Raw genomic sequence first — 24791 nt, forward strand, 5'->3', positions numbered from 1 at the left:
AATTATTAAGGGCTCCAAACCCACCACTTGCATTCTTGATCCCTTCCCTACACCCATGTTAAAAGCATGTTGTGCATCACTTTGTCCACTAATCACGAACATTATAAATTCTTCCCTCAGCTCTGGTGTTGTGCCTCCCAGCTTAAAACTGGCTGCTATAACTCCAGTCCTAAAGAAGCCTGGTCTCACCCCAGATGATCTTAACAACTACCGGCCCATATCCAATCTCCCTTTCCTTAGTAAGATTATTGAACGCGTCGTCTCTTCTCAACTTAAAGAACACCTTACTTCCAATAGTCTTTTTGAGCAATTTCAGTCAGGCTTTAGGACAAATCATAGCACAGAAACGGCACTGATAAAGGTCATGAACGACCTACTTCTGGCAGCCGACTCTGGTCTAGTCAACATCCTCATTCTCCTTGATCTTACTGCTGCTTTCGACACAGTCTGCCATGACACTCTGCTGCATAGGTTAGAGAACTGGACTGGTATAACTGATATGGCAATAGCTTGGCTTCGATCCTATCTCACCGGTAGGCAACAGTTTGCTTCGATAGGTGGTTTTAGGTCTGATGTCCTTTCTCTCTCTTCTGGTGTCCCCCAGGGCTCAGTTCTTGGCCCCCTTCTTTTTATAATTTACCTACTTCCACTAGGTGACATCATTCGACAGCATGGCCTGCAGTTTCACTGCTATGCAGATGATACTCAGATTTATATCTGCACTAAGCCCTCTGATTCTCTGCCTCCTGAATCCCTGGTCAGTTGTCTGACCGATATCAATAGCTGGATGACCAGAAATTTCCTTAAGCTAAACCATAGTAAATCTGAAGCCATTCTTATTGCTTCGCCTGCCACTCTGAAGAAAATCGGCCACCCCACGCTATTTATCCCAGGTTTTATCACATCTTCAGTGAACCAGGTTCGCAACCTTGGTGTTATTTTAGACTCCACACTCTCCCTGGATGCTCACATCAATAACATCACAAAAATAGCTTTCTTCCATCTAAATAACATTGCTAGGTTGCGTCCTTCTCTCACTGACCCTGTTGCTGAAACCCTTATTCATGCATTTATTACGTCTCGTCTGGATTATTGCAACTCGGTGCTGGTTGGGCTTCCTTCCAGAAACTTAAAAAAACTTCAGTATGTTCAAAACTCAGCAGCAAGGCTTCTCACTCATACTAAACCCTGGGAACACATAACCCCCACACTGCAAAATCTCCACTGGCTCCCTGTCCATTACCGAGTACAATACAAAATTCTACTCCTGGTTTATGAATCTCTGTACGGTCTTGCTCCCAGTTATCTTTCTGCCCTGCTCACTCCATACTGTCCTGCACGCTCACTCCGGTCTGCTGATGCCCATCTACTGTCTGTTCCATCAACCAGACTTCACTCTTTCGGTGAAAGAGCTTTTAGTGTGGCAGGCCCTAAATTATGGAACTCCTTGCCACTCTTCCTCCGCACAAGCTCATCATTATCTATTTTTAAGAAGCACTTAAAAACGCATCTTTTTAGGACTGCGTTCCATAGTTCGTAGTTTTTATTCCCTTTAATTCCTGGTCTCTTAATTTTTTTAATTAAGTTCCTATTCTATTTTATTTTTATTTCTTTTATACTTAATTCGCTGGCGTGCTGTGCTGTTTTTATGTTCTCTGTATGTACTTGATCGTATTTGAATTGTACAGTGTCCTTGGGTGACCTGAAAGGCGCTTATAAATAAAATTATATTATATTATTATTATTATTATTTAATGGAAAGTGTACAAATAAATAAACATGGTGCAAAGTAGCCGGCCTGTGATAAGGTATAGACCCAATCAAACAAAGTAGGAGCTATTTAGTGTGCAGGAATGTGTTCGTGTTAGCAGGCAACAGACCAGAACTATTTGTTTTCACAGATTAAAAGAAATGATTAAAGAAAGCAAGAAATTATAATCTGTTGTTACTTATTAGTGTTAACTAGTGTTGTATAAAAGCAATGTCACATTTAATTATCTAAAAGCATTAATTGAACAATGCTTCCTTTGTCAGTTATGAGTTAATCATTATTAGCGCTAGTTTGCACACAAACAATTTTGGGACCTAAAGTTGTTAGGAAATGACTCCAAGTGAAAAACTTTCCCTTTGTAATGTTTATAGCTCAGTCTAATGGATGCAGTTAAACTAGCCAATTTAAATGAGCACTGAAAAGCAATTAGCAAGTCAATAAAATCAATATCAAGGATTTGTAAAGCCATGCTACAATATAAATGACATTACAGAGCTTTCAACATTATCTTGTAACAGACATGATGGCTAACACCATAGAGTAACATTTGGTCAGTTCCCTTGGTCTCCCTTAGGGGGCAATAGAGAGGGAATTACCCATATTTACTTTTGTGAAAAGAAGTAGACACAGCATTTTCCTGATGGAAGCAGAAGTGGTTTGCTGCTTTGCATTTTTGATCTTTCCTAGGAAACTTTGATGTTTTATGCCTAGATGTAAGTACTGCGAACTATGTTTTGCTTATCATTATTCTTGGTATAATTTCTCTTTTTGGAAACATTATGGAAGGTAGATGCTAATGATATATGCTAATTTCCTTTGTATATTTACATTGCTAATGCTATATGCTAATTTCCTTTGTATATTTACATTGCTAATGCATGAATATTCCTACTTCTGTAGAAAAGGAGTTTATTTGGAAATATACTACCAACTGCTGGATTTTGGAAAAGGACTTTCAACTTTAATAAGGACTAACTAAGGGTATGGATAAGGACTGCATTATACGGAATAACTCTGATTCAGTTGAAGTGGACTTCCGGTAAGGCGTATAAGCTTTGAACCCCACAAAGTCTACTTTGGTCAACTTTTTTTTTTGGACTTATTTTGCATCATCTTGGGAAGAAGATATTTTGTAAATATTTGGTTTATTGTGGATATATGACTTTGTCTTTACTGTCTTGTTTTGTTTTCAATGCATTATTACAGTTTTTGTTCAGCAATTGTTTCCTTATGTTAAAAAACATAATATAGTATAAGAAGTGCAGGGAACCGCTCTCAGATTATTTTTTATGTACATCTCTTTAAAGGAAAAAGGTTACAATCTAAATAAAAGATGAAATTAGTTTGGACCAATCCTGGAGATTTGGTCATATTTCATAAAGTCAATTATAATAATAATTATTAATTTATATCATTATTTTTTCTAATTATTTTTGTTGTTTGTTTTTTAAAGACGTATTGGAGTGTTGGAGTGCAAACTTTGCATGTATGAGGTCAAGGGATCAAACCCCTGTATCTCCAGCTGGTTTTAAGTCAGTGGGGAAAAATTAAGTGGGTGCTCAGGTGGTGCAGAGGCTGCTGGAGTTTTTAAATACCGTGTCCACTCACTGTCCACTCTATTAGACACTCCTACCTAGTTGGTCCACCTTGGAGATGTAAAGTCAGAGACGATCGCTCATCTATTGCTGCTGTTTGAGTTGGTCATCTTCTAGACCTTCATCAGTGATCACAGGACACTGCCCACAGGGCACTGTTGGCTGGATATTTTTGGTTGGTGGGCTATTCTCAGTCCAGCACTGACAGTGAGGTGTTTACTCATACCAGCACAACACACACTAGCACATAACCACCATGTCAGTGTCACTGCAGTGCTGAAAATTATACACCACCCAAATAATACCTGCTCTGTAGTGGTCCTGGGAGAGTCCTGACCTAGAGCTGTCGCGCTAACCGCAATTTTGAAAAATCGCGGTATAGACCAGCCAACCGCAGGGCATGCCAAGCAACCGCATCACCGCGATATTCACGTTTTTTCTTTCTTTCTTCTCTTTTTTTTTTTTTTTTTTTTGCAGGGTCCATCTTGTTTTATACGCTTACAATCGGGCGTAATAAATGTTAAATAAATTCATAATGAAAATGAGCTAGGAGCGACATTTTCCCGCAACCTGTTCGCATGCGTTGCTGCTGAATGTCAGGCTTTGTGTTTTAAAATGTAAACAATCGCAACAGGAATTATAGGCAAGTTTATTAATGATCAAATTGAGTTCACACTCAATAAAATACTTGTAATTTAGACTATATTCAAACATGCTTGGCGTACTAAAACACTTAATGACGGTTAATATGGCATTGCAGCCTGCAAATATTCTCTTGCTCGCTTGCTGGAATGATTTAAATGTATTTTTTCGTTGAATAAAAATGTATTGAAACGAATAATAACTTAAAATGTAGTATATATTGTTATGTTAATTATATAGATAGATACTAAATAGATAGTTAATAGTGGCGCAATAACCAGGCTAGATTTGCTTTGATCTGTAAAGTCGCATGCAGGATCAGTACACGTGTGTATTAGTGTAACACCGGTAACGTCGGGAACAACGCTACCCCACTCAGATCCTCTCTAAACCACATCAGGTGAACATGTTGGTTCTTCTAGCGCGCATGATAATGCAGGTTTAAACTCTTACAGACTTTATTCTTTATTCTATTTTTTTTTACCATATTTTGATTAGATGTGCGTTTAAAATATTTAGCCTAAACTCTTTTTTTTTCGTTTTACAGTGTATATCTAGCCTAGGCTAGAAGCTAAATTTAAACCTTTTTTAATAGAGAAAAGACGCGCATCCCTGCTCTGTTCTGTATTTAACATTAAACACGCATTTCATTGGTCTTAAAGCTGTCTCATCTTTGTCATTATAAAGCAATAATATATCGAATCATAGCCTAACACATAGCCTAACAATAAAGCTTGTTTATATAGCTCTAAAATCCAGATGAATTAAGTAATTTTCAAAAAAAAAAATAAAGAAATGGCGATATCACCGCATACCGCGATATTGAGACAGGTTGAATATCGCAAGGGGAAATTCTTTCACCGTGACAGCCCTATCCTGACCATTGAAGAACAGCATGAAAGTGGGCTAACAAAGCATACAGAGAAACGGATGGACTACAGTCAGTAATTGTAGAACTGACTTCTATATGTAGACATGTGCTTCTATATGATAAGTGGAGCTGATGAAATGGACAGTGAGTGTAGAAACAAGGAGGTGGTTTTAATGTTATGGCTGATAGGTGTATATATTTACATATACAGTGTATCACAAAAGTGAGTACACCCCTCACATTTCTGCAAATATTTTATTATATCTTTTCATGGGACAACACTCTAGAAATAAAACTTGGATATAACTTAGAGTAGTCAGTGTACAACTTGTATAGCAGTGTAGATTTACTGTCTTCTGAAAATAACTCAACACACAGCCATTAATGTCTAAATGGCTGGCAACATAAGTGAGTACACCCCACAGTGAACATGTCCAAATTGTGCCCAAAGTGTCAATATTTTGTGTGACCACCATTATTATCCAGCACTGCCTTAACCCTCCTGGGCATGGAATTCACCAGAGCTGCACAGGTTGCTACTGGAATCCTCTTCCACTCCTCCATGATGACATCATGGAGCTGGTGGATGTTAGACACCTTGAACTCCTCCACCTTCAGCTTGAGGATGCGCCACAGGTGCTCAATTGGGTTTAGTCCATCACCTTTACCTTCAGCTTCCTCAGCAAGGCAGTTGTCATCTTGGAGGTTGTGTTTGGGGTCGTTATCCTGTTGGAAAACTGCCATGAGGCCCAGTTTTCGAAGGGAGGGGATCATGCTCTGTTTCAGAATGTCACAGTACATGTTGGAATTCATGTTTCCCTCAATGAACTGCAGCTCCCCAGTGCCAGCAACACTCATGCAGCCCAAGACCATGATGCTACCACCACCATGCTTGACTGTAGGCAAGATACAGTTGTCTTGGTACTTCTCACCAGGGCGCCGCCACACATGCTGGACACCATCTGAGCCAAACAAGTTTATCTTGGTCTCGTCAGACCACAGGGCATTCCAGTTATCCATGTTCTTGGACTGCTTGTCTTCAGCAAACTGTTTGCGGGCTTTCTTGTGCGTCAGCTTCCTTCTGGGATGACGACCATGCAGACCGAGTTGATGCAGTGTGCGGTGCATGGTCTGAGCACTGACAGGCTGACCTCCCACGTCTTCAACCTCTGCAGCAATGCTGGCAGCACTCATGTGTCTATTTTTTAAAGCCAACCTCTGGATATGACACCGAACACGTGGACTCAACTTCTTTGGTCGACCCTGGCGAAGCCTGTTCCGAGTGGAACCTGTCCTGGAAAACCGCTGTATGACCTTGGCCACCATGCTGTAGCTCAGTTTCAGGGTGTTAGCAATCTTCTTATAGCCCAGGCCATCTTTGTGGAGAGCAACAATTCTATTTCTCACATCCTCAGAGAGTTCTTTGCCATGAGGTGCCATGTTGAATATCCAGTGGCCAGTATGAGAGAATTGTACCCAAAACACCAAATTTAACAGCCCTGCTCCCCATTTACACCTGGGACCTTGACACATGACACCAGGGAGGGACAACGACACATTTAGGCACAATTTGGACATGTTCACTGTGGGGTGTACTCACTTATGTTGCCAGCTATTTAGACATTAATGGCTGTGTGTTGAGTTATTTTCAGAAGACCGTAAATCTACACTGCTATACAAGATGTACACTGACTACTCTAAGTTATATCCAAGTTTCATGTCTATAGTGTTGTCCCATGAAAAGATATAATGAAATATTTGCAGAAATGTGAGGGGTGTACTCACTTTTTCATTATTTCCCAGAACTGCCTTAACTCTCCTGGGCATGGAGTTTACCAGAGCTTCACAGGTTGCCACTGGAATGCTTTTCCACTCCTCCATGACGACACCACGGAGCTGGCGGATATTCGAGACTTTGCGCTCCTCCACCTTCCGCTTGAGGATGCCCCAAAGATGTTCTATTGGGTTTAGGTCTGGAGACATGCTTGGCCAGTCCATCACCTTTACCCTCAGCCTCTTCAATAAAGCAGTGGTCGTCTTAGAGGTGTGTTTGGGGTCATTATCATGCTGGAACACTGCCCGGCGACCCAGTTTCTGGAGGGAGGGGATCATGCTCTGCTTCAGTATTTCACAGTACATATTGGAGTTCATGTGTCCCTCAATGAAATGTAACTCCCCAACACCTGCTGCACTCATGCAGCCCCAGACCATGGCATTCCCACCACCATGCTTGACTGTAGGCATGACACACTTATCTTTGTACTCCTCACCTGATTGCCGCCACACATGCTTGAGACCATCTGAACCAAACAAATTAATCTTGGTCTCATCAGACCAGGTTTCAGAAATCCATGTCCTTTGTTGACATGTCTTCAGCAAACTGTTTGCGGGCTTTCTTGTGTAGAGACTTCAGAAGAGGCTTCCTTCTGGGGTGACAGCCATGCAGACCAATTTGATGTAGTGTGCGGCGTATGGTCTGAGCACTGACAGGCTGACCCCCCACCTTTTCAATCTCTGCAGCAATGCTGACAGCACTCCTGCGCCTATCTTTCAAAGACAGCAGTTGGATGTGACGCTGAGCACGTGCACTCAGCTTCTTTGGACGACCAACGCGAGGTCTGTTCTGAGTGGACCCTGCTCTTTTAAAACGCTGGATGATCTTGGCCACTGTGCTGCAGCTCAGTTTCAGGGTGTTGGCAATCTTCTTGTAGCCTTGGTCATCTTCATGTAGCGCAACAATTCGTCTTTTAAGATCCTCAGAGAGTTCTTTGCCATGAGGTGCCATGTTGGAACTTTCAGTGACCAGTATGAGAGAGTGTGAGAGCTGTACTACTAAATTGAACACACCTGCTCCCTATGCACACCTGAGACCTAGTAACGCTAACAAATCACATGACATTTTGGAGGGAAAATGACAAGCAGTGCTCAATTTGGACATTTAGGGGTGTAGTCTCTTAGGGGTGTACTCACTTTTGTTGCCGGTGGTTTAGACATTAATGGCTGTATTTTGAGTTATTTTGAGGGAAGAATAAATTTACACTGTTATATAAGCTGCACACAGACTACTTTTCATTGTGTCAAAGTGTCATTTTCTCAGTGTTGTCCCATGAAAAGATATACTTAAATATCTGCAGAAATGTGAGGGGTGTACTCACTTTTGTGATACACTGTATCTATATATATATATATATATATATATATATATATATATATATATATATATATATATATATATATATATATATATATATATATACTGTATATATATACTGTATATATATATATATATACACATATACATATACATATACACACACACATATGCCCTTTTTACAGGTTTCTTAATACGTATAAGTAATTACAAGTAAATTTACAGTACCTCTAGGTTTTTGTAGTGCTGACCTCCTGGGTGCAGGTAAAGGATTGTGGGTTTGCCGTGTGTTGTTGTCGTGGCTTGGTCTGGAAAAAGATGAGGTTTTCTTATTTAACACCAAGTCCAGTGACCCACAGGAATACTGCAGGAACGATGAAGAAAGATCTAAAGAGAGACAAAGAACAAAAATACTGAGACTGAAACACACAAACACATATTTTGTCTCTTGTTTAAGTACCTGAAACTGGAGGAGAGGCTTGACCTTCACTAGGTTGCCTAGCTACCCAAAATACCTCTATGAAAGCAAGTGAGACAGTAAGTATTGATTAGTCAATCAATACAGTCTTTTAAGAAATGCAGAAACAGTAACACTCATTTAACCAACTTCCAGCTCGATTTCCAGTCTGAGTACAGACTGTTTTCTCAGTAGGAAATGCTTTGTCTGAACCACCACTTTGGTTTAATTAAGTGGGTTAAAGTGAGGAATGTTCTGAATTTCCTTTTACAATAGATGCTTTCTGTAATGGGTAGTGTCTTACAAATACTGTTTTAATGATTGGGCAAAGTGTAGCATGCTTTAACTGCTTTATAAACATACATCGATTATATTAGGCAGCAAGTAAACATTTTATCCTCAAACTTGATGTGTTTAGAAGCAAGCAAAATGGGCAAGCATAAAGATTTGAGCAAGTTTGACAAGGACCAAATTGTGATGGCTAGACGACTGGGTAAGAGCATCTCCAAAACTGCAGCTCCTGTGGGATGCTCCCGGTCTGCAGTGGTCAGTATCTATTAAAAATGGTCCAAGGAAATAACAGTGTAAACCGGCGACAGGGACATGGGTGGCCAAGGCTCATTAATGCACATGGGGAGCGAAGGCTGGCCCATGTGGTCCGATCCAACAGACGAGCTACTGTAGCTCAAAAAGAACTTAATGCTGGTTCTGATAGAAAGGTGTCAGAATACACAGTGCATCGCAGTTTGTTGTGTATGGAGCTGCAACCAGTCAGGGTGCCCATGCTAACCCCTGTCCACCGCCGAAAGCACCAACAATGGGCACGTGAGCATTGGAACTGGACCACGGAGCAATGGAAGAAGGTGGCCTGGTCTGATGAATCATGTTTTCTTTTATATCACGTGGATGGCCAGGTGCGTGTGTGTCGCTTGCCTGGGGAACACATGGCAGTGTGATGTTTTGGGCAATGTTCTGCTGTGAAACCTTGGGTCCTGCCATGCATGTGGATGTTACTTTGACACGTACCACCTACCCAAGCATTGTTGCAGTCCATGTACACTATTTCATGGAAACGGTATTCCCTGATAGCTGTGGCCTCTTTCAGCAGGATAATGCTCCCTGCCACAAAGCAAAAATGGTTCAGAAATGGTTTGAGGAACACAACAACAAGTTTGAGGTGTTGGCCTCCAAATTCTTCAGATCTCAATTCAATCGAGCATCTGTGGGATGTGCTGGACAAACAAGTCTGATACGTGGAGGCCCCACCTCACAGCTTACAGGAGTTAAAAGATCTAACATCTTGGTGCCAGATACCACAGCACACATTCAGGGGTCTAGTGGAGTCCATGTCTTGACGGGTCAGTAGTGTGCCCACAATAAAGAGGGAACATAGAGTGTAGAGCATTCCATCAAAATATCAGATCTCGAGTGAATATAAAAAAAAAACTTGGCTCACTTTGTGATCTCTTATACAACAATATACAATTCATATACATTGAAACAAGAAAAGAAGAAGCAAACACAGCAAACTTGGACACTCTGTGGTTCCAAAAATATGCCAATAATAAAAATAATAATTATAACAATAATGATCTAACTTTAAACTAAATCTAACTTTAATTGCTCTTAGTTGATGATAGCAGACATGAGACATCAAATAAGAATGTAACGGAGAAAACCTTGTCACTCAATAACTCACAAAAATAACCAGTTTTTGTTCATTTAGAATGAGATATCTGAAACATAGTCTCCTTAAACAATGCATGAACACACAAAGGGTGTACAATAATTTTCCATATTGCAAAATCAGTGACTTATCCAGGGCAGAGCTCTATTTTTAGTCAGCGCTTATTAAAAATGAGAGGGTGTGAGCAGAGTGGCTAACATCTTCGTTTTGTGTGGTGACTATCAAAATACCTGCTGAAAAAACATCTGCAATTATTTGCTACTTTTGTCATCTGACAACATTTAGCCCAGAAATAGCTTAGAATTACAACCCCAAATCAGAAAATGTTGGGACAGTATGGAAAATGCAAATAAAACAAAAATGCAGTGTTCGTTACATTTACTTTGACTTTTATTTGATTGTAGAGAGTTTGAACCCAAGATATTTCATGTTTTATCTGCTCAACTTCATTTCATTTGTTAATAAACATCCATTCCTGCATTTCAGGCCTGCCACACATTCCAAAAAACAGGGTACAGGGGCAATTTAGGGCTACTAATGAGGTGAAAAAAACTAAATAATGATGTGATTCCAAACAGGTGATGTCAATGGGATTACTTCAGCAAACCTTTGTCAAGAACTACAATACACAAGTTAAGTTACATGCAGAAATGCCACTTGAAACTTTACTGTGCAAAAAAGAAGCCTTATGTTAACCATGTCCAGAAGAGGCATCGACTTCTCTGGGCTCTGAGGCACCTGGCATGGACCATCACACAGTGGAAACTTGAATTGTGGTCAGATGAATCAGCATTCCAGGTCTTTTTTTTGGAAAAAATGGACCCTGTGTGCTCCGGACCAAAGACGAAAAGGACCGTCCAGACTGTTATCAGCAACGAGTCCAAAAGCCAGGGTCTGTCTTGGTATGGGGTTTGTGTCAGTGCCCTTGGAGAAGGTCATTTACACTTCTGTGATGGCAGCAATAATGCAGAAAAGTACATTGAAATCTTAAAGCAACATGTGCTGCCTTCAAGACATCATCTTTTCCAGGGACATCCAGACTGTTTTCAACAAGACAATGCAAAACCACATGCTGCACACATTACAAAGGCATGGCTGTGGAAGAAGAGGGTACGGGTACTAGACTGGCCTGCCTGCAGTCCTGACCTGTCCCCAATAGAGAATGTGTGGAGAATTTTGAAACGCAAAATGCGACAACGACGACCCCGTACTGTTGCACATCTTAAGACGTGTTTGCAGGAAGAATGGGACAAAATAAAACCTGAAACACTAAATCACTTGGTCTCCTCAGTGCCAAAACGTATTTTAAGTGTGGTGAAAAGGAATGGCAACATTACAAAGTGGTAAATGCTTTACTGTCCCAACTGTTTTTGGAACGTGTTGCAGACCTGAAATGCAGGAATGGATGTTTATTAATAAATTAAATGAAGTTGAGCAGATAAAACATGAAATATCTCAGGTTTATCCTGTCTGCAATCAAATAAAAGTCAAAGTAAATGTAATTCTGTGTTTTTTTTATTATTTTCATTTTCCATACTGTCCCAACTTTTTCTGATTTGGGGTTGTAGATTACATGCTGGTATCTGCAATTTATATTACACTTCACCTAACCCGCTAATGACCACTCAGCTGTTTGAGACAACAATTAAATCTGTTAACCACTGGTAATGTTTCCCTCATTTTAACTCGATCGTAAAGCAACCACTGTATTCTTTTTTTATTCATGCATTTTCACTCTGCTTAATTCTGGTTAGGTTCGTGGTGCTATCTGGAAAAACTGTTTGCCAGGTGGAAATACACCCAGGAGGGGTCAAATCACCACAGAGCAGCCTACACCCACTTATTTATTCATTCACTCACACCTATGAGCAATTTAAAGCAACCAATTCCCAGTGTGAGTGTGCATTTTCTGAAAGATGGAAGCAGAAAACCCACAGGATCTTTCATGAATACATAATTTATGGCAATGATAAGAATCCCAAATGGCATGTAAAACACCATTCTGGAGTTTAACATTTTCACAATATGAACAGTTTTTAGAGTCGAAGATCATTCCTAGGTCCTAAAGACCCATAGTGCATTGCCACTCATCGTCTCCAGCCCATAATGTTTAAAATGTAAGTGAATACAAATATTGTATTATATACTAAATTCATTTTATTATATTGGTATTATGTTACAGTTGAAAATTTAGTACAATAAACTTTTTCTATACGTCTGACTGCTGTATGATTATGATAATCCCATGCAATCTTTGCTTTGTTTTTTTTAATGCCCTAAATCCTCCAATGTGAGTGTTTATGTACATCTGTGTGTATTGTCTGTTTCCAAGAGGCTTAGATTCGACAGTGCATATCAGTGCACTATTATTCCACATATTAATTCTTTTTCTGCAAAAAAACAGCAGACACCCCAAAGCGAAAGGTTCAGCCGTCATCTGTCCTGGATTTCCACAGTGCTTTAGGCCAGTGTGTAATCAGCTTTCCCCTTTTCCTTTTAATGAACCCCGCTTAGCGTTCCATCCCATCAACACTCCCATCTGCCCCAGAATTCCCCAGAATGGTAAGTTCTCACTGATGAAGGAGTAAAATATCATAGATAAAATCTGCTGTAGTTCAATTTTATGGTAATTGGAAAAAGGATGGAAATAAAAAAATCTTACTAAAAGAAGACATTTCATGTAAAAAAAACAAAACATAAATCTGTTTTTACATCCGTTGTTATTCAAACATTTAGAAGTTTGTTTTATATCAGCATGTTGGTAGAGCTGTAATCTTAATACAATAATGGGCCAAAGCACATCTCAGATGGACCAAAAACACAGTGGAAATGTCCACCTTTCATCTTGTTTGAGGAAAACAGAGTTGAGTTCACTCTAACAACAACAAATGATACCAAAGCCAAGATCTTTTTGTAGCATAGGGGTGCATCAATGGCCTGACAATGGCAGCTCATTCAAAATGCAGCTGCCCGTCTGGTTTTTACAAATACAAAGTTAGTCATCTATGGATCTAATTTTTAAATCGATAACCAAAGGCTATCAGTCGATTATTAAGTCAACAGTGACAAGCATCAAGTGTTCATGGTATGGTAATTTAAAAAAGTTACACATAATGAAGGTGTCCGTAACATAGAGCAGTAAAATAAAGATAAACATTATGAGCTAAACCAGTTTAGAGTTCAGTTTGTGAATTTTACAGTAGTGTTCAAAATAATAGCATTCCAACACCATTAACCTGATAAATCACTGTTTTTAGTAGAAATGCTATTTCTACATAGCAAAAGTGTACTACACTCTATAGTGTAGTAGAGTAATGAAAACAAAACAAACCCAACAATTAGGACATGCATCCCACTCATTCTGAGTAATCGAAGCATTGATTGAAAGGGGCTTGTTCAAAATAATAGCAGTGAGGAGTTCAATTGGTGAAGTCATTCATTCTGCAGAAGAACGGGTGTCAGTTTTGGCCCTTATTTAATGTAGGAGGGTGGCAAATGTTGCACAGGTTGGTCATAGCACATTTCCTTTTGAAATACTGGGGAAAATGAGTTGTTCCAGACATTGTTCTGATGAACAGCGTACTTTGATTAAAAAGTTGATTGTAGAGAGAAAAAACATACAGAGAAGTGCAGCAAATTATAGCCTGCTCAGCTAAAATGATCTCAAATGCCTTGAAGTGACGACCAAAACCTGAAAGATACGGAAGGAAGCGTGGAACTACTGTTCAATTGGATCGAAGATTAGCCAAAATAGCAAATACTCAGTCAATGATCACCTCCAGAAAGATCAAGGAACATCTAAATTTACCAGCAAGAACTCCTTGCAAAGTCCCGTTGTTAAGAAAAAGACGTGTCCTGAATGGGTTAACATTTGCCAAGGACCACATTGACTGGTCCAAAGAGAAATGGCTCAACATTTTGTGGACTGGTGAAAGCAAAATTGTTCTATTTGGGTCTAGTGGCCGTAGACAGTATGTCAGACGACCCCCAAGCACTGAATTCAAGCCAAAGTTCACTGTGAAGACAGTAAAGCACGGTGGTACAAAATGATGATATGGGGATGTTTATCATACCATGGTGTTACACCTATTTATCACATACGAGGGATCATGGATCAGTTTAAATATATCAGAATACTTGAGGAGATCATGTTGCCCTATGTCGAAGAAGAAATGCCCTTAAAATGGGTGTTTTAACATGACAATGACCCAAAACATCTTGGTTACAGACAAACAAGATTGAGGTAATAGAGTGGCCAGCCCAATCCCCTGACTTCAATCCCAGAGAGAACTTGTCTTCTGATATCTGAAACGCGTTTTTTTGAGGCAAAACCCAAAATTGCAGAAGAACTGTGGAATGTCGTCTAATCATCCTGGACTGGAATACCTGTTCAGAGGTGCCAGAAGTTGGTTGACTCCATGCAACACAGATCTTGGAAACAATTGTTCTGCCACTAAATATTAGTTCAGTAATTTAAAGTAAAGTGGAACCTCAAACATTTTTTCATGTTATAGATACATTTTTTGAGTTTTTAAAGAAAAATGCTGGCACTGCTATTATTTTGAACAGCCTAATATTAATTTTTCTTAACTTTCTGTAAAGGATTGACACAAACTGACAAAATTTTGTTAAGGTTTTGATTTAGAATTGAAAGTGTAGTATTTTCAGTGCATTTGCATTTATGGAAATAAAAGTTATTATAATGATTTTGTGCTTTATTCGCTTTTTTAAAATCACTGCTATTTTTTTGAACACCACTGTATATGGTAGCTGGTATATGTTTATTACAAGCGCTAACTGAACCTGCTAATCATTATCAGTAAGAATGAAATTAATATATTAAAGCTCTTCCTCACATTAGTGTTATTATTATAAGATGATAAGCTTGATGATTTACCTTTATACTGGGTCATTAAAATATGCACATCATTTCTGTAGAAAAATAACACTACACTCAGATTCACAAAGGCAGTTGAACATGCTGTCAGACTCCATACTAATACAAAGCAACTACACCTGTTTTAATGTTTAACAGTTATTCGTTATTTAAATTAATAAATGTATACAGTTTTTTGTTTGGATTAGAACAACATGTTTTATGATTTTGCAACAAAGATGGCTCATGCACATAAATCCATTGTCATGACACGAGATCCGTGTCTAATCCTAAAATAAACCAAGGGGAACTCATCCTTCTGTGTGAAACAAAACAAGTTATCAAACTTTAAAAAATGAATGTGAATATAACCAACTGCCAATTATGCCCGCTAGGTGGCACCCAGCCGACCGGTGGCAAAACCGAGTTTCAAATCAAGTTCAGAATCTCGGCGCTGGTGTGCTAACGGAATACCTGGGCGCAGAAATAAATATATTGTTTATTTGCCGCTTTGATTAAATTATGAAAATGAATATATCATTCATTCAATGATAATGAAAAGTATCAAGCTGATTGAAAAAGGCTAGGAATAATTTATGAGCAATAAAAGAGGCTCTGGGGTCTCAGGGACCCCAAACAGAACATGAGGGTTAATCTCAACACATGTAACACATCTGTGTGTAATGTTATTTTTTCACACAAATGATTTGGATATTTTACAATACCAAAGTAAAACTCGTATCATCTTATAATAAGTACACCAATGTTGCCTCAAAAAGCTTTAATATACAGGCTGCATCTTAATGTTTTTTTTAATTTATTTTCCAGTTTCATGAGATTTTCATGATTTATAGAATAGAATACCTCTATTTGTTTAATAAACATATACTGTACAGCCTTGTTTAGAAGCTGGGGTCAGAGTGCAGGGTTCGCCATTGTACAGAAGCAAACAGGGTTAAGGGCCTTGCTTAAGGGCCCAACAGTGGCTGCATTGCAGTTCCAGGATTCAAACCCACAATCTTACGATTGCTAGGCCAAAGCTCTTCCCTATTAGGATACTACTGTCCCTGATACCACTTTACCACTGTTTTGTGACTACTTTATTCTGGTCAGTATCGTGGTGGGTCAGTTTTCCACGTAATTACTGGGCACAATGCAGTAACACACCCCCAACAGGACGACAATTCATCGAGAGGCATCAGCCATGTGTACGCCCATAGACACAGTCAATCTTGTCTGTTTGTACACGCCTGATCAGTTAATAGCACCGCTGTGAGTTTGAACCCTGGATCCCAGAAGCACCGCTGTGCCACGCAAGCACCTTATTATTTGTTGTTGTTTCATTATTGTTATCAATCACAAAACCTACCACATTACTCGCATAATCTATTTGACCAGCTAATTGTAATTACTAGAATTGTATTTCTTAGTTAGCTTGCTTCTAAACCAAGCTCACAAGCAAACTACTACTGTAAGGCAGTTTTCGGCTAACTCTAATGTTCAGTGCTTTTAGTTGAATCAGAACTGGGGGATAGTTAGCTAGCTCCTCAGGCAGAGATGTTCACAAGTCACAAAATACGAGTCCGAGTCAAGTCATGAGTCTTTAGGCTAGAGTCCAAGTCAAGTCATGAGTCAATATAATATACACAAAACATATATTGGAAATGTAGCATAAAAATAAACAAATGATATGTAAGTTCAGATAAAAAAACAACTACAGATTAGCAACTGTATTTTGCCATTTTACTTAGTGCCTTTACTTTTCTAGTCATTGTGCAAATGAATGTAATTTCCGTAATAAGAAGGTACCAGTTAAAAGCTTCAACTGACACTTTTTCTTTTCATTGCAAAACAAAAGCACGAGATAAATCACGGTACAGCGGCCAAAATCCAAAACACAGCAAAAAAAATCGTAACCACTGCTTACCTTAGCTTATGTTCCTCCAGATGCTATTAAATTTATAACCGTGTGTTGTCCCATTAGGAATATAATCCATTATTTTGTAAATGTGTGCTTATAATTAAAAACCTCCAAACTTTTCCTGGTTGTGAAAAAACACTAACACAAGCGTTTCACTGACACATCATCTGTGTGATGCAAACTGAATAAATGCAAATAACAGCATTTCTTACTAAAAATTAAAATCAGAAGGTACTTTCTTTATTACACTCAAGCTTTTCAAATGTTGTGGTTCACAAGAAGAGGCTGTGTCCCAAATCAAAGTATGTGTATATATATATATATATATATACAGTGTATCACAAAAGTGAGTACACCCCTCACATGTCTGCAAATATTTTATTATATCTTTTCATGGGACAACACTATAGAAATAAAACTTGGATATAACTTAGAGTAGTCAGTGTACAACTTGTATAGCAGTGTAGATTTACTGTCTTCTGAAAATAACTCAACACACAGCCATTAATGTCTAAATAGCTGGCAACATAAGTGAGTACACCCCACAGTGAACATGTCCAAATTGTGCCCAAAGTGTCAATATTTTGTGTGACCACCATTATTATCCAGCACTGCCTTAACCCTCCTGGGCATGGAATTCACCAGAGCTGCACAGGTTGCTACTGGAATCCTCTTCCACTCCTCCATGATGACATCACGGAGCTGGTGGATGTTAGACACCTTGAACTCCTCCACCTTCCACTTGAGGATGCGCCACAGGTGCTCAATTGGGTTTAGTCCATCACCTTTACCTTCAGCTTCCTCAGCAAGGCAGTTGTCATCTTGGAGGTTGTGTTTGGGGTCGTTATCCTTTTGGAAAACTGCCATGAGGCCCAGTTTTCGAAGGGAGGGGATCATGCTCTGTTTCAGAATGTCACAGTACATGTTGGAATTCATGTTTCCCTCAATGAACTGCAGCTCCCCAGTGCCAGCAACACTCATGCAGCCCAAGACCATGATGCTACCACCCCCATGCTTGACTGTAGGCAAGATACAGTTGTCTTGGTACTTCTCACCAGGGCGCCGCCACACATGCTGAACACCATCTGAGCCAAACAAGTTTATCTTGGTCTCGTCAGACCACAGGGCATTCCAGTAATCCATGTTCTTGGACTACTTGTCTTCAGCAAACTGTTTGCGGGCTTTCTTGTGCGTCAGCTTCCTTCTGGGATGACGACCATGCAGACCGAGTTGATGCAGTGTGCGGCGTATGGTCTGAGCCCTGACAGGCTGACCTCCCACGTCTTCAACCTCTGCAGCAATGCTGGCAGCACTCATGTGTCTATTTTTTAAAGCCAACCTCTGGATATGACGCCGAACACGTGGACTCAACTTCTTTGGTCGACCCTGGCGAAGCCTGTTCCGAGTGGAACCTGTCCTGGAAAACCGCTGTATGACCTTGGTCACCATGCTGTAGCTCAGTTTCAGGGTGTTAGCAATCTTCTTATAGCCCAGGCCATCTTTGTGAAGAGCAACAATTCTATTTCTCACATCCTCAGAGAGTTCTTTGCCATGAGGTGCCATGTTGAATATCCAGTGGCCAGTATGAGAGAATTGTACCCAAAACACCAAATTTAACAGCCCTGCTCCCCATTTACACCTGGGATCATAGACTTTTTCACAGATGTGGATCTGAATGGTTGCACAGCTTCACTGTCTGTTCAGAGGAGGATCTGCATAAAACTGCATAAGTGTTTGTAATAAACTGTTTCCTACTGACTCTGTATAAAATGTACATCAGTACAAGCTGTCTTTTATTCAATAAAGAAGAAAGACGTGTTAATATAAAGCTCTGTGTTGTGTTTAATGTTGGAATGTGCTGCCATAAGCTTGTCCATTAACAAATACCCAATGACTAACAATGGTCAATTACAGGGTTAAAGAAATTGGAAAAATTTCCATCCCTAATAACTGTATACATACATACTGTTTATACATATATAGTGAATAGGTTAATTTATATTAATAACACATTTAATGTTTATCAATTTATTCTACAAAAACTATGTGATCTTCTAATAGTCAAATGTGTAGTAAATAGTCTACTATGTAAAAAAGCACTGAGAACAGCTTACCTAGTGATGCATGTTTCTAATCCCATTTCAATCTCCTTTAAAAGAGAGTTAGGGTCGCAATAAAAATAATCAAAAGAAGAAAAAGTACAGGGATCCTTCACCATACAGTGGTGTAGTTCTATTGTTCCTACTTCTTTTGCTTATTTGTGTAATGTTGCCTTCATCTAAACCAGTTCAATTAATCTCTTTCTTACTAACACTCCCTCCAGTACTGCCGGTAAGGGAGCCTGCATTTATGTGTGTGTGTGTGTGTGTGTGTGTGTGTGTGTGTGTGTGTGTACAGTAACTGAACTTCCAGTTCCTACCTTCCACAACCCGCTGTTTCAGCAGGACACACACACACACATTGTTGTTGCCAGGTGAGTGCAAAAAACACCTGTGTCGTGGCACTGCACCTGCTTTCCTAAGCAATCGGAAACAGCACCTGCCAAACCTGCTTTACCAGCAGGATATATTATTGTGTGTGTGTGTGTGACTGTGTATGGTAGAGTGTGTGTGTGTGTGTGTGTGTGTGTGTACGAATCACTTTAAACCAAAGACCAATTTCAGGTAAAACAAATATTTCATATTAAATGAAGTAAATCTTTTAATTTTGTTTTTATTATATGTTATTGCACAATAAACAAAATTTGATAATACACAGTGTGGCCAAGTACAAAAACACATTTTGAAAATCAAAAATAATTTCATTTAAGATATAACGACTCTGGGCTTGTTAGGGGGAGAGCATCAACGTTGCAGAATTGTATTTGCACAGAAATAGTCCTCCTAGTTAATGAGTTAGGGTATTTTAGTCAGTCATTGCCAATAAATGTAATAAACACACAATTCTATAAAAGTTATTACATGCTTTTAAGTTTACATGCTTTTAGATTTTCAACTTCATGCATTGCAAACAATGTTTTACTACATTTAATGTGTTTTTCAGTTATATAACATGACTTCACAGTAAACTAACATGTTAAATTGTTGTTAAGATAGCACACTAGGGATTTCTGAAGTGGGTACAAACTATGCCAAATATTGCTTATTGTGTAAAAAAAACTAAGATGAAATTTTAAAACAAATCCAACATTATAGAAATAAATGAATGATAAATGAATAACACAAATAAAGCAAGTATCCTGTAGTGACGTCAACCAGACGAGGTGAATAGCGCCAGTGCCCTCAGCTGTTTAAAGTGAATATCGATTCATCCTAAATGAATAACTGATTTGAATTGTGGCACATGTGCACTGATTTTTAACTGTCTTGTGGTGCATCGTTACATCCCTACAGCACATACAAGACACATCTTGTGTGCTACATAGTGTGTAACTGTACTATTGGTAGTACTCCACCTTAAGAGGCATAGACTGCCTTAAACAATGTAACAGAGAGTTTGGTCAAACCCTAGTAGGACTTTTTATTAAAGATAAATTCTGTCAGGCTAGACCACATGTCAAACTCAAGGCCCGCGGGCCGAATCATTATATGTGGCCCACGAGAGCTTAAAAGACAGATGATTGTCTTAAAATACACTGTAAAATCGTACATAAACTGCATCTCCCAGTAACCAGTAAAGTGGCCGCATCCTGCCACTAGATGGCAGTTTCCTCAGTGTTTAACTGAGGCAGTTTTCCAACAAGTGATGTTGAGAAATATTTACAAATAATCCCAAAATGTACAAGAAGAGAAAATTGAAGCAGAAGGAGGTAATTTAATGAAAGATGGAAAAGTGAATACAAGTTTGTGCTTCAAGAAGAGAAACCGGTACGTCTCTTGTGTTATGAGGCCGTGTCTGTGGTAAAGGAGTACAATATGAATGTAGATATACATTATAAATATACAGTATAAATTTGGCATTTTAACACCAAACATAATTAAGCCTCCAAAAAAAAGAAAACAATTGTCCAAGACTTAAAAGGCAGACTGCAATCAAAGCAGGACAATCAAAGCAGTTACAATCGGCTCTTTGAGGGCCACCATAATGCAGATGTGGTCCTCGGTGAAAATGAGTTTGACACCCCTGGGCTAGACCCATCAAATTTAAAGAGTGTGAGTAAAAATGTAAGCAAATCTTTATTTCAATCAACTGCTTCATTCTGGTCAGGGCCGTAGCAAGTTTGATTTCAGCATAAAACAGTGGACGCAGAATGAAGACACTGACATGATTGGCTTCTCAGACATAGCCAATCATGTCTGTGTTATTCTAGCTGCCCGATAGCACAGCTGAGATTCTAACGCTGATTTCAGATGTGTTGGACTAACATAATATTACATACAGACACATCAGCCTTATTCTGACACCACATGGCAGCCAAACCTCAATATAACAGAGAAATAAAACCCCTCTTAAACTAAAACTACAAATTCATTTTCACTCGGTGGGAGTACATACATACATTACCCATGTTGAACATGATCCCACAAGCATCGACGCTGTATTATTTATAAAATAAACCCTAAAGCAGTGAGTGTTAATTTCCTTCTTAATCTGAAGAAGTAAATGAGAAGTTAGTCATACGCTCACAGCAGGAATAAAAAAAAAACATGGATTTAAAAGTGTAATTATAAAAAAGGAGAAAAGGCTAACCATAGGGACAGGAGAAAAAGATGCAGCACACACATACATGCACACAGATTGCTTCTTAATTCAAACCAGAAGCAGATACTGTCTGTTTTCCTTCCGCCTCCATCCATCCCTGTCCCTAAATGATTCAGTGTGTGAATGGGAGACAATAAAAGAGCACAAACCAGCAGGTAACAATGATAAAGTAGGCTAAGGCTGATTTTAGGTCATCTAAACTGTCCTGACTATATACCTCCAGTTGGTATGAAAAACTTGGGCACTGAACAGCTAAGCAGATATTTCATACAAAGCAACATAAAGAGAGGACTAACTCCTCTAGTCTGTGGTGAAAACAATAAGTTAATCCACTCAGGATGTGCCTCTAGGTGTCTGATGACGTCAGTCCACACACCTGCAAGGCCATTTTCTTTGTTGTCTCTAAGACACAACAACCCAGTGGTATAAAAAAAAGAAATTGTATTTGATTTAATACAAATAATAAGCAAAAATTAATAATACGGCTAAGGCACTACAGTCAAGCCGGAAAATCTGCACACCCTTTCACCTTCTCCATGTTTTATTACATTACAGACTCATTCTACAGTATAATAGATTAAGTTCATTTTTTGTCACAAGTTTCTACACAAAACAGCCCACAATGACAAAGTGAAAGCAGGTTTTTAGACATTTGTGCTAATTTATTAAAATTTAAAATATCATATGTACACAAGTGTGCACACCCTTTCATATGACACCCAAAAGTGAGCTGAGGTGCATTTTGTTTTCACTGATACCACTTGAGATGTTTCTACAATTTAATTGGAGTCCACCTGTGGTAAATTCAATTGATTGGACATGATTGGGGATTGCCAACACCAGTCTATATAAGGTCCAACAGTTAACAGTGCATATCAGAGCAAACTCCAAGCCATGGGGTCAAAGGAATTATCTGCAGACCTCAGAAACAGGATTGTGTCAAGGCATAGATCTGGAGAAGGGTACAGAAAAATTGCTGCAGCTTTACAGGTCCCAAAGAGCACAGTGGCCACCATCATTCATAAATGGAAAAAGTTTGGAACCACCAAAAATCTTCCTAGACCTGGCCGCCCGGCCAAACTGAGCGATGGGGGAAGACGGGCCTTGGCCAGGGAGGTGAGCAGGAACCTGAGGGTCACTCTAACAGAGCTCCAGCATTACCTTGTGGAGATGGGAGAACCTTTCAGAGAATCAACCATCCAGGCAGCACTCCACAAATCACACCTTTATGGTAGAGTGGCCAGACGGAAGCAACTCCTTAATAAAAGGCACATGACAGTCCGCTTGGAGTTTGCCAAAAGGCACCTAAAGAACTCTCAAACCATGAGAAACAAAATTCTCTGGTTTGATGAAACCAAAATTTAACTTTTTGTCCTGAATACCAAGCGTCATGTCTGGAGGAAACCAGGCACCGCTCATCACCGGGCTAATGCTATCCCTACAGTGAAGCATGGTGGTTGCAGCATCATGATGTGGGCATGTTTTTCAGCAGCGGGACCAGGGCGACTAGTCCTGATAGAAGGAAAGATTAATGCAGCTAATTAAAGAAAACATTTACATTTACATTTTCGGCATTTAGCAGACGCTTTTATCCAAAGCGACTTACAGTACTGTGACAGTTACAGTCTAAGCAATTGAGGGTTAAGGGCCTTGCTCAAGGGCCCAACAGTGGCAACCTGGCAGTGGTGAGGCTTGAACCGGATTACTGGACCAGTACCTTAACCAGTAGGCTACAACTGCCCTAAAAAAAACCTGCTCCAGAGCTCTCTGGACCTCAGACTGGGGCGAAGGTTTACCTTCCAACATGACAATGACCTGAAGCACACAGCCAAGAGAACAAAGGAGTGGCTTCTGAAAAAGTCTGTGAATGTCCTTGAGTGGCCCAGCCAGAGCCCAGACCTGAATCTAATCAAACATCTGATGAAAATAGCTGTGTACCGACACTCCCCATCCAACCTGACGGAGCTTGCAAGGATATGCCAAGAGGAATGGGCAAAAATGTCCAGAAACAAGTGTGCCAATCTTGTATCTTCCTTCCCAAGACGCATTGAAGCTGTAATTGCTGCCAAAGGTGCATCAACCAAGTATTCGGCTAAGGGTGTGTACAGATATGTAACCCCTAAATAAACCATTTTTGTCAGTAAAATAAAATTGCTTATTTTCTAAACCCTGTTTTCACTGCGTAATTATTGGCAATTGTGTTTAGATGTGTTTAACTCGATCTGTTATAGAATGAGTCTGTAATGTAATAAAATGTGGAGAAGGTGAAAGGGGTGTGCAGACTTTCCGGGTTGACTGTAGGTACGGTGGAAAGCTTGCACATCCAGAGAACACAATTAAAAACCACAAATACATTAGTACCCATTAAATCCCGGGAAATATGTTCTGTGACCAACCGCGGCTGCTTGAAATAAGCACAGTAAGAAAGAATAATACAACAGCGATACTGTAATTCAAACAAAAAAAAGTAGCAACCACGCCATACAACTTTTCCTTCTGTTGCGGTTTACCTGGAAACACCCCAGACAGAATGTAAATCCATTGCACGCCATTGCAAACTTACTCAAACCTGGTGGCATTTAAAGCAGCCAATCAATGCCTGCAATTTTAGGAAGTGTAAGGAAACCAAAGTACTAATAGGAAATACAAAGGAAACATGCAATACCTCTCAGAGACAGTGACCACTGGTAAAGACCAAACCCAGATCCAAAGTCTTATTGCTGTGATACACACACAGTACCATCTGAGCTACTATGCAACCCTTAATAATTGTCTGGGCAAGTTTAAATTGCACTACATTAAGAGGAACCGAGTACCACAAACCACTTCTGCATATGTATATTTAACTGTTCACACGCAAGCTAAAAGTATTTTAAAACCCCGGTGTCACATTTACAACGTATGGTCAAAAGTGTGTTGAACACCCTTTTCCAAAATCATGAGCCTTAATATGAAATTATAACAGTCTTTACTACTTTGAAAAAGCTTTCCACAAGAGTTTGAAGTGTGCGTGTGGGAATTTGCGCCCATTTAGTCAAAACAGCATTTGTTAGGTGCTGAACGAGAAGGACTTGCTCATTCACTAGGTGTGCATTAGGGTTAAAGTCATGCCACCAGTG

At 39.5% G+C, this 24791-nt stretch overlaps 1 protein-coding gene across 2 annotated transcripts in view; it reads right to left on the bottom strand.

Annotated features, from left to right (window-relative positions):
• fgd (faciogenital dysplasia) overlaps nucleotides 1–24791 on the bottom strand; it is a 168423-nt gene that overhangs the window by 88922 nt on the left and 54710 nt on the right. For both annotated transcript variants that reach the window (XM_062999168.1, XM_062999167.1), the window contains exon 2: nucleotides 8259–8417. In XM_062999168.1, the coding sequence (XP_062855238.1) occupies nucleotides 8259–8417 (159 nt within the window). The remainder of the gene's footprint in view (nucleotides 1–8258; nucleotides 8418–24791) is intronic.

The sequence above is a fragment of the Trichomycterus rosablanca genome, chromosome 7, assembly GCF_030014385.1.
Source record: "Trichomycterus rosablanca isolate fTriRos1 chromosome 7, fTriRos1.hap1, whole genome shotgun sequence".
NCBI classification, from domain to species: Eukaryota; Metazoa; Chordata; class Actinopteri; order Siluriformes; family Trichomycteridae; genus Trichomycterus; species Trichomycterus rosablanca.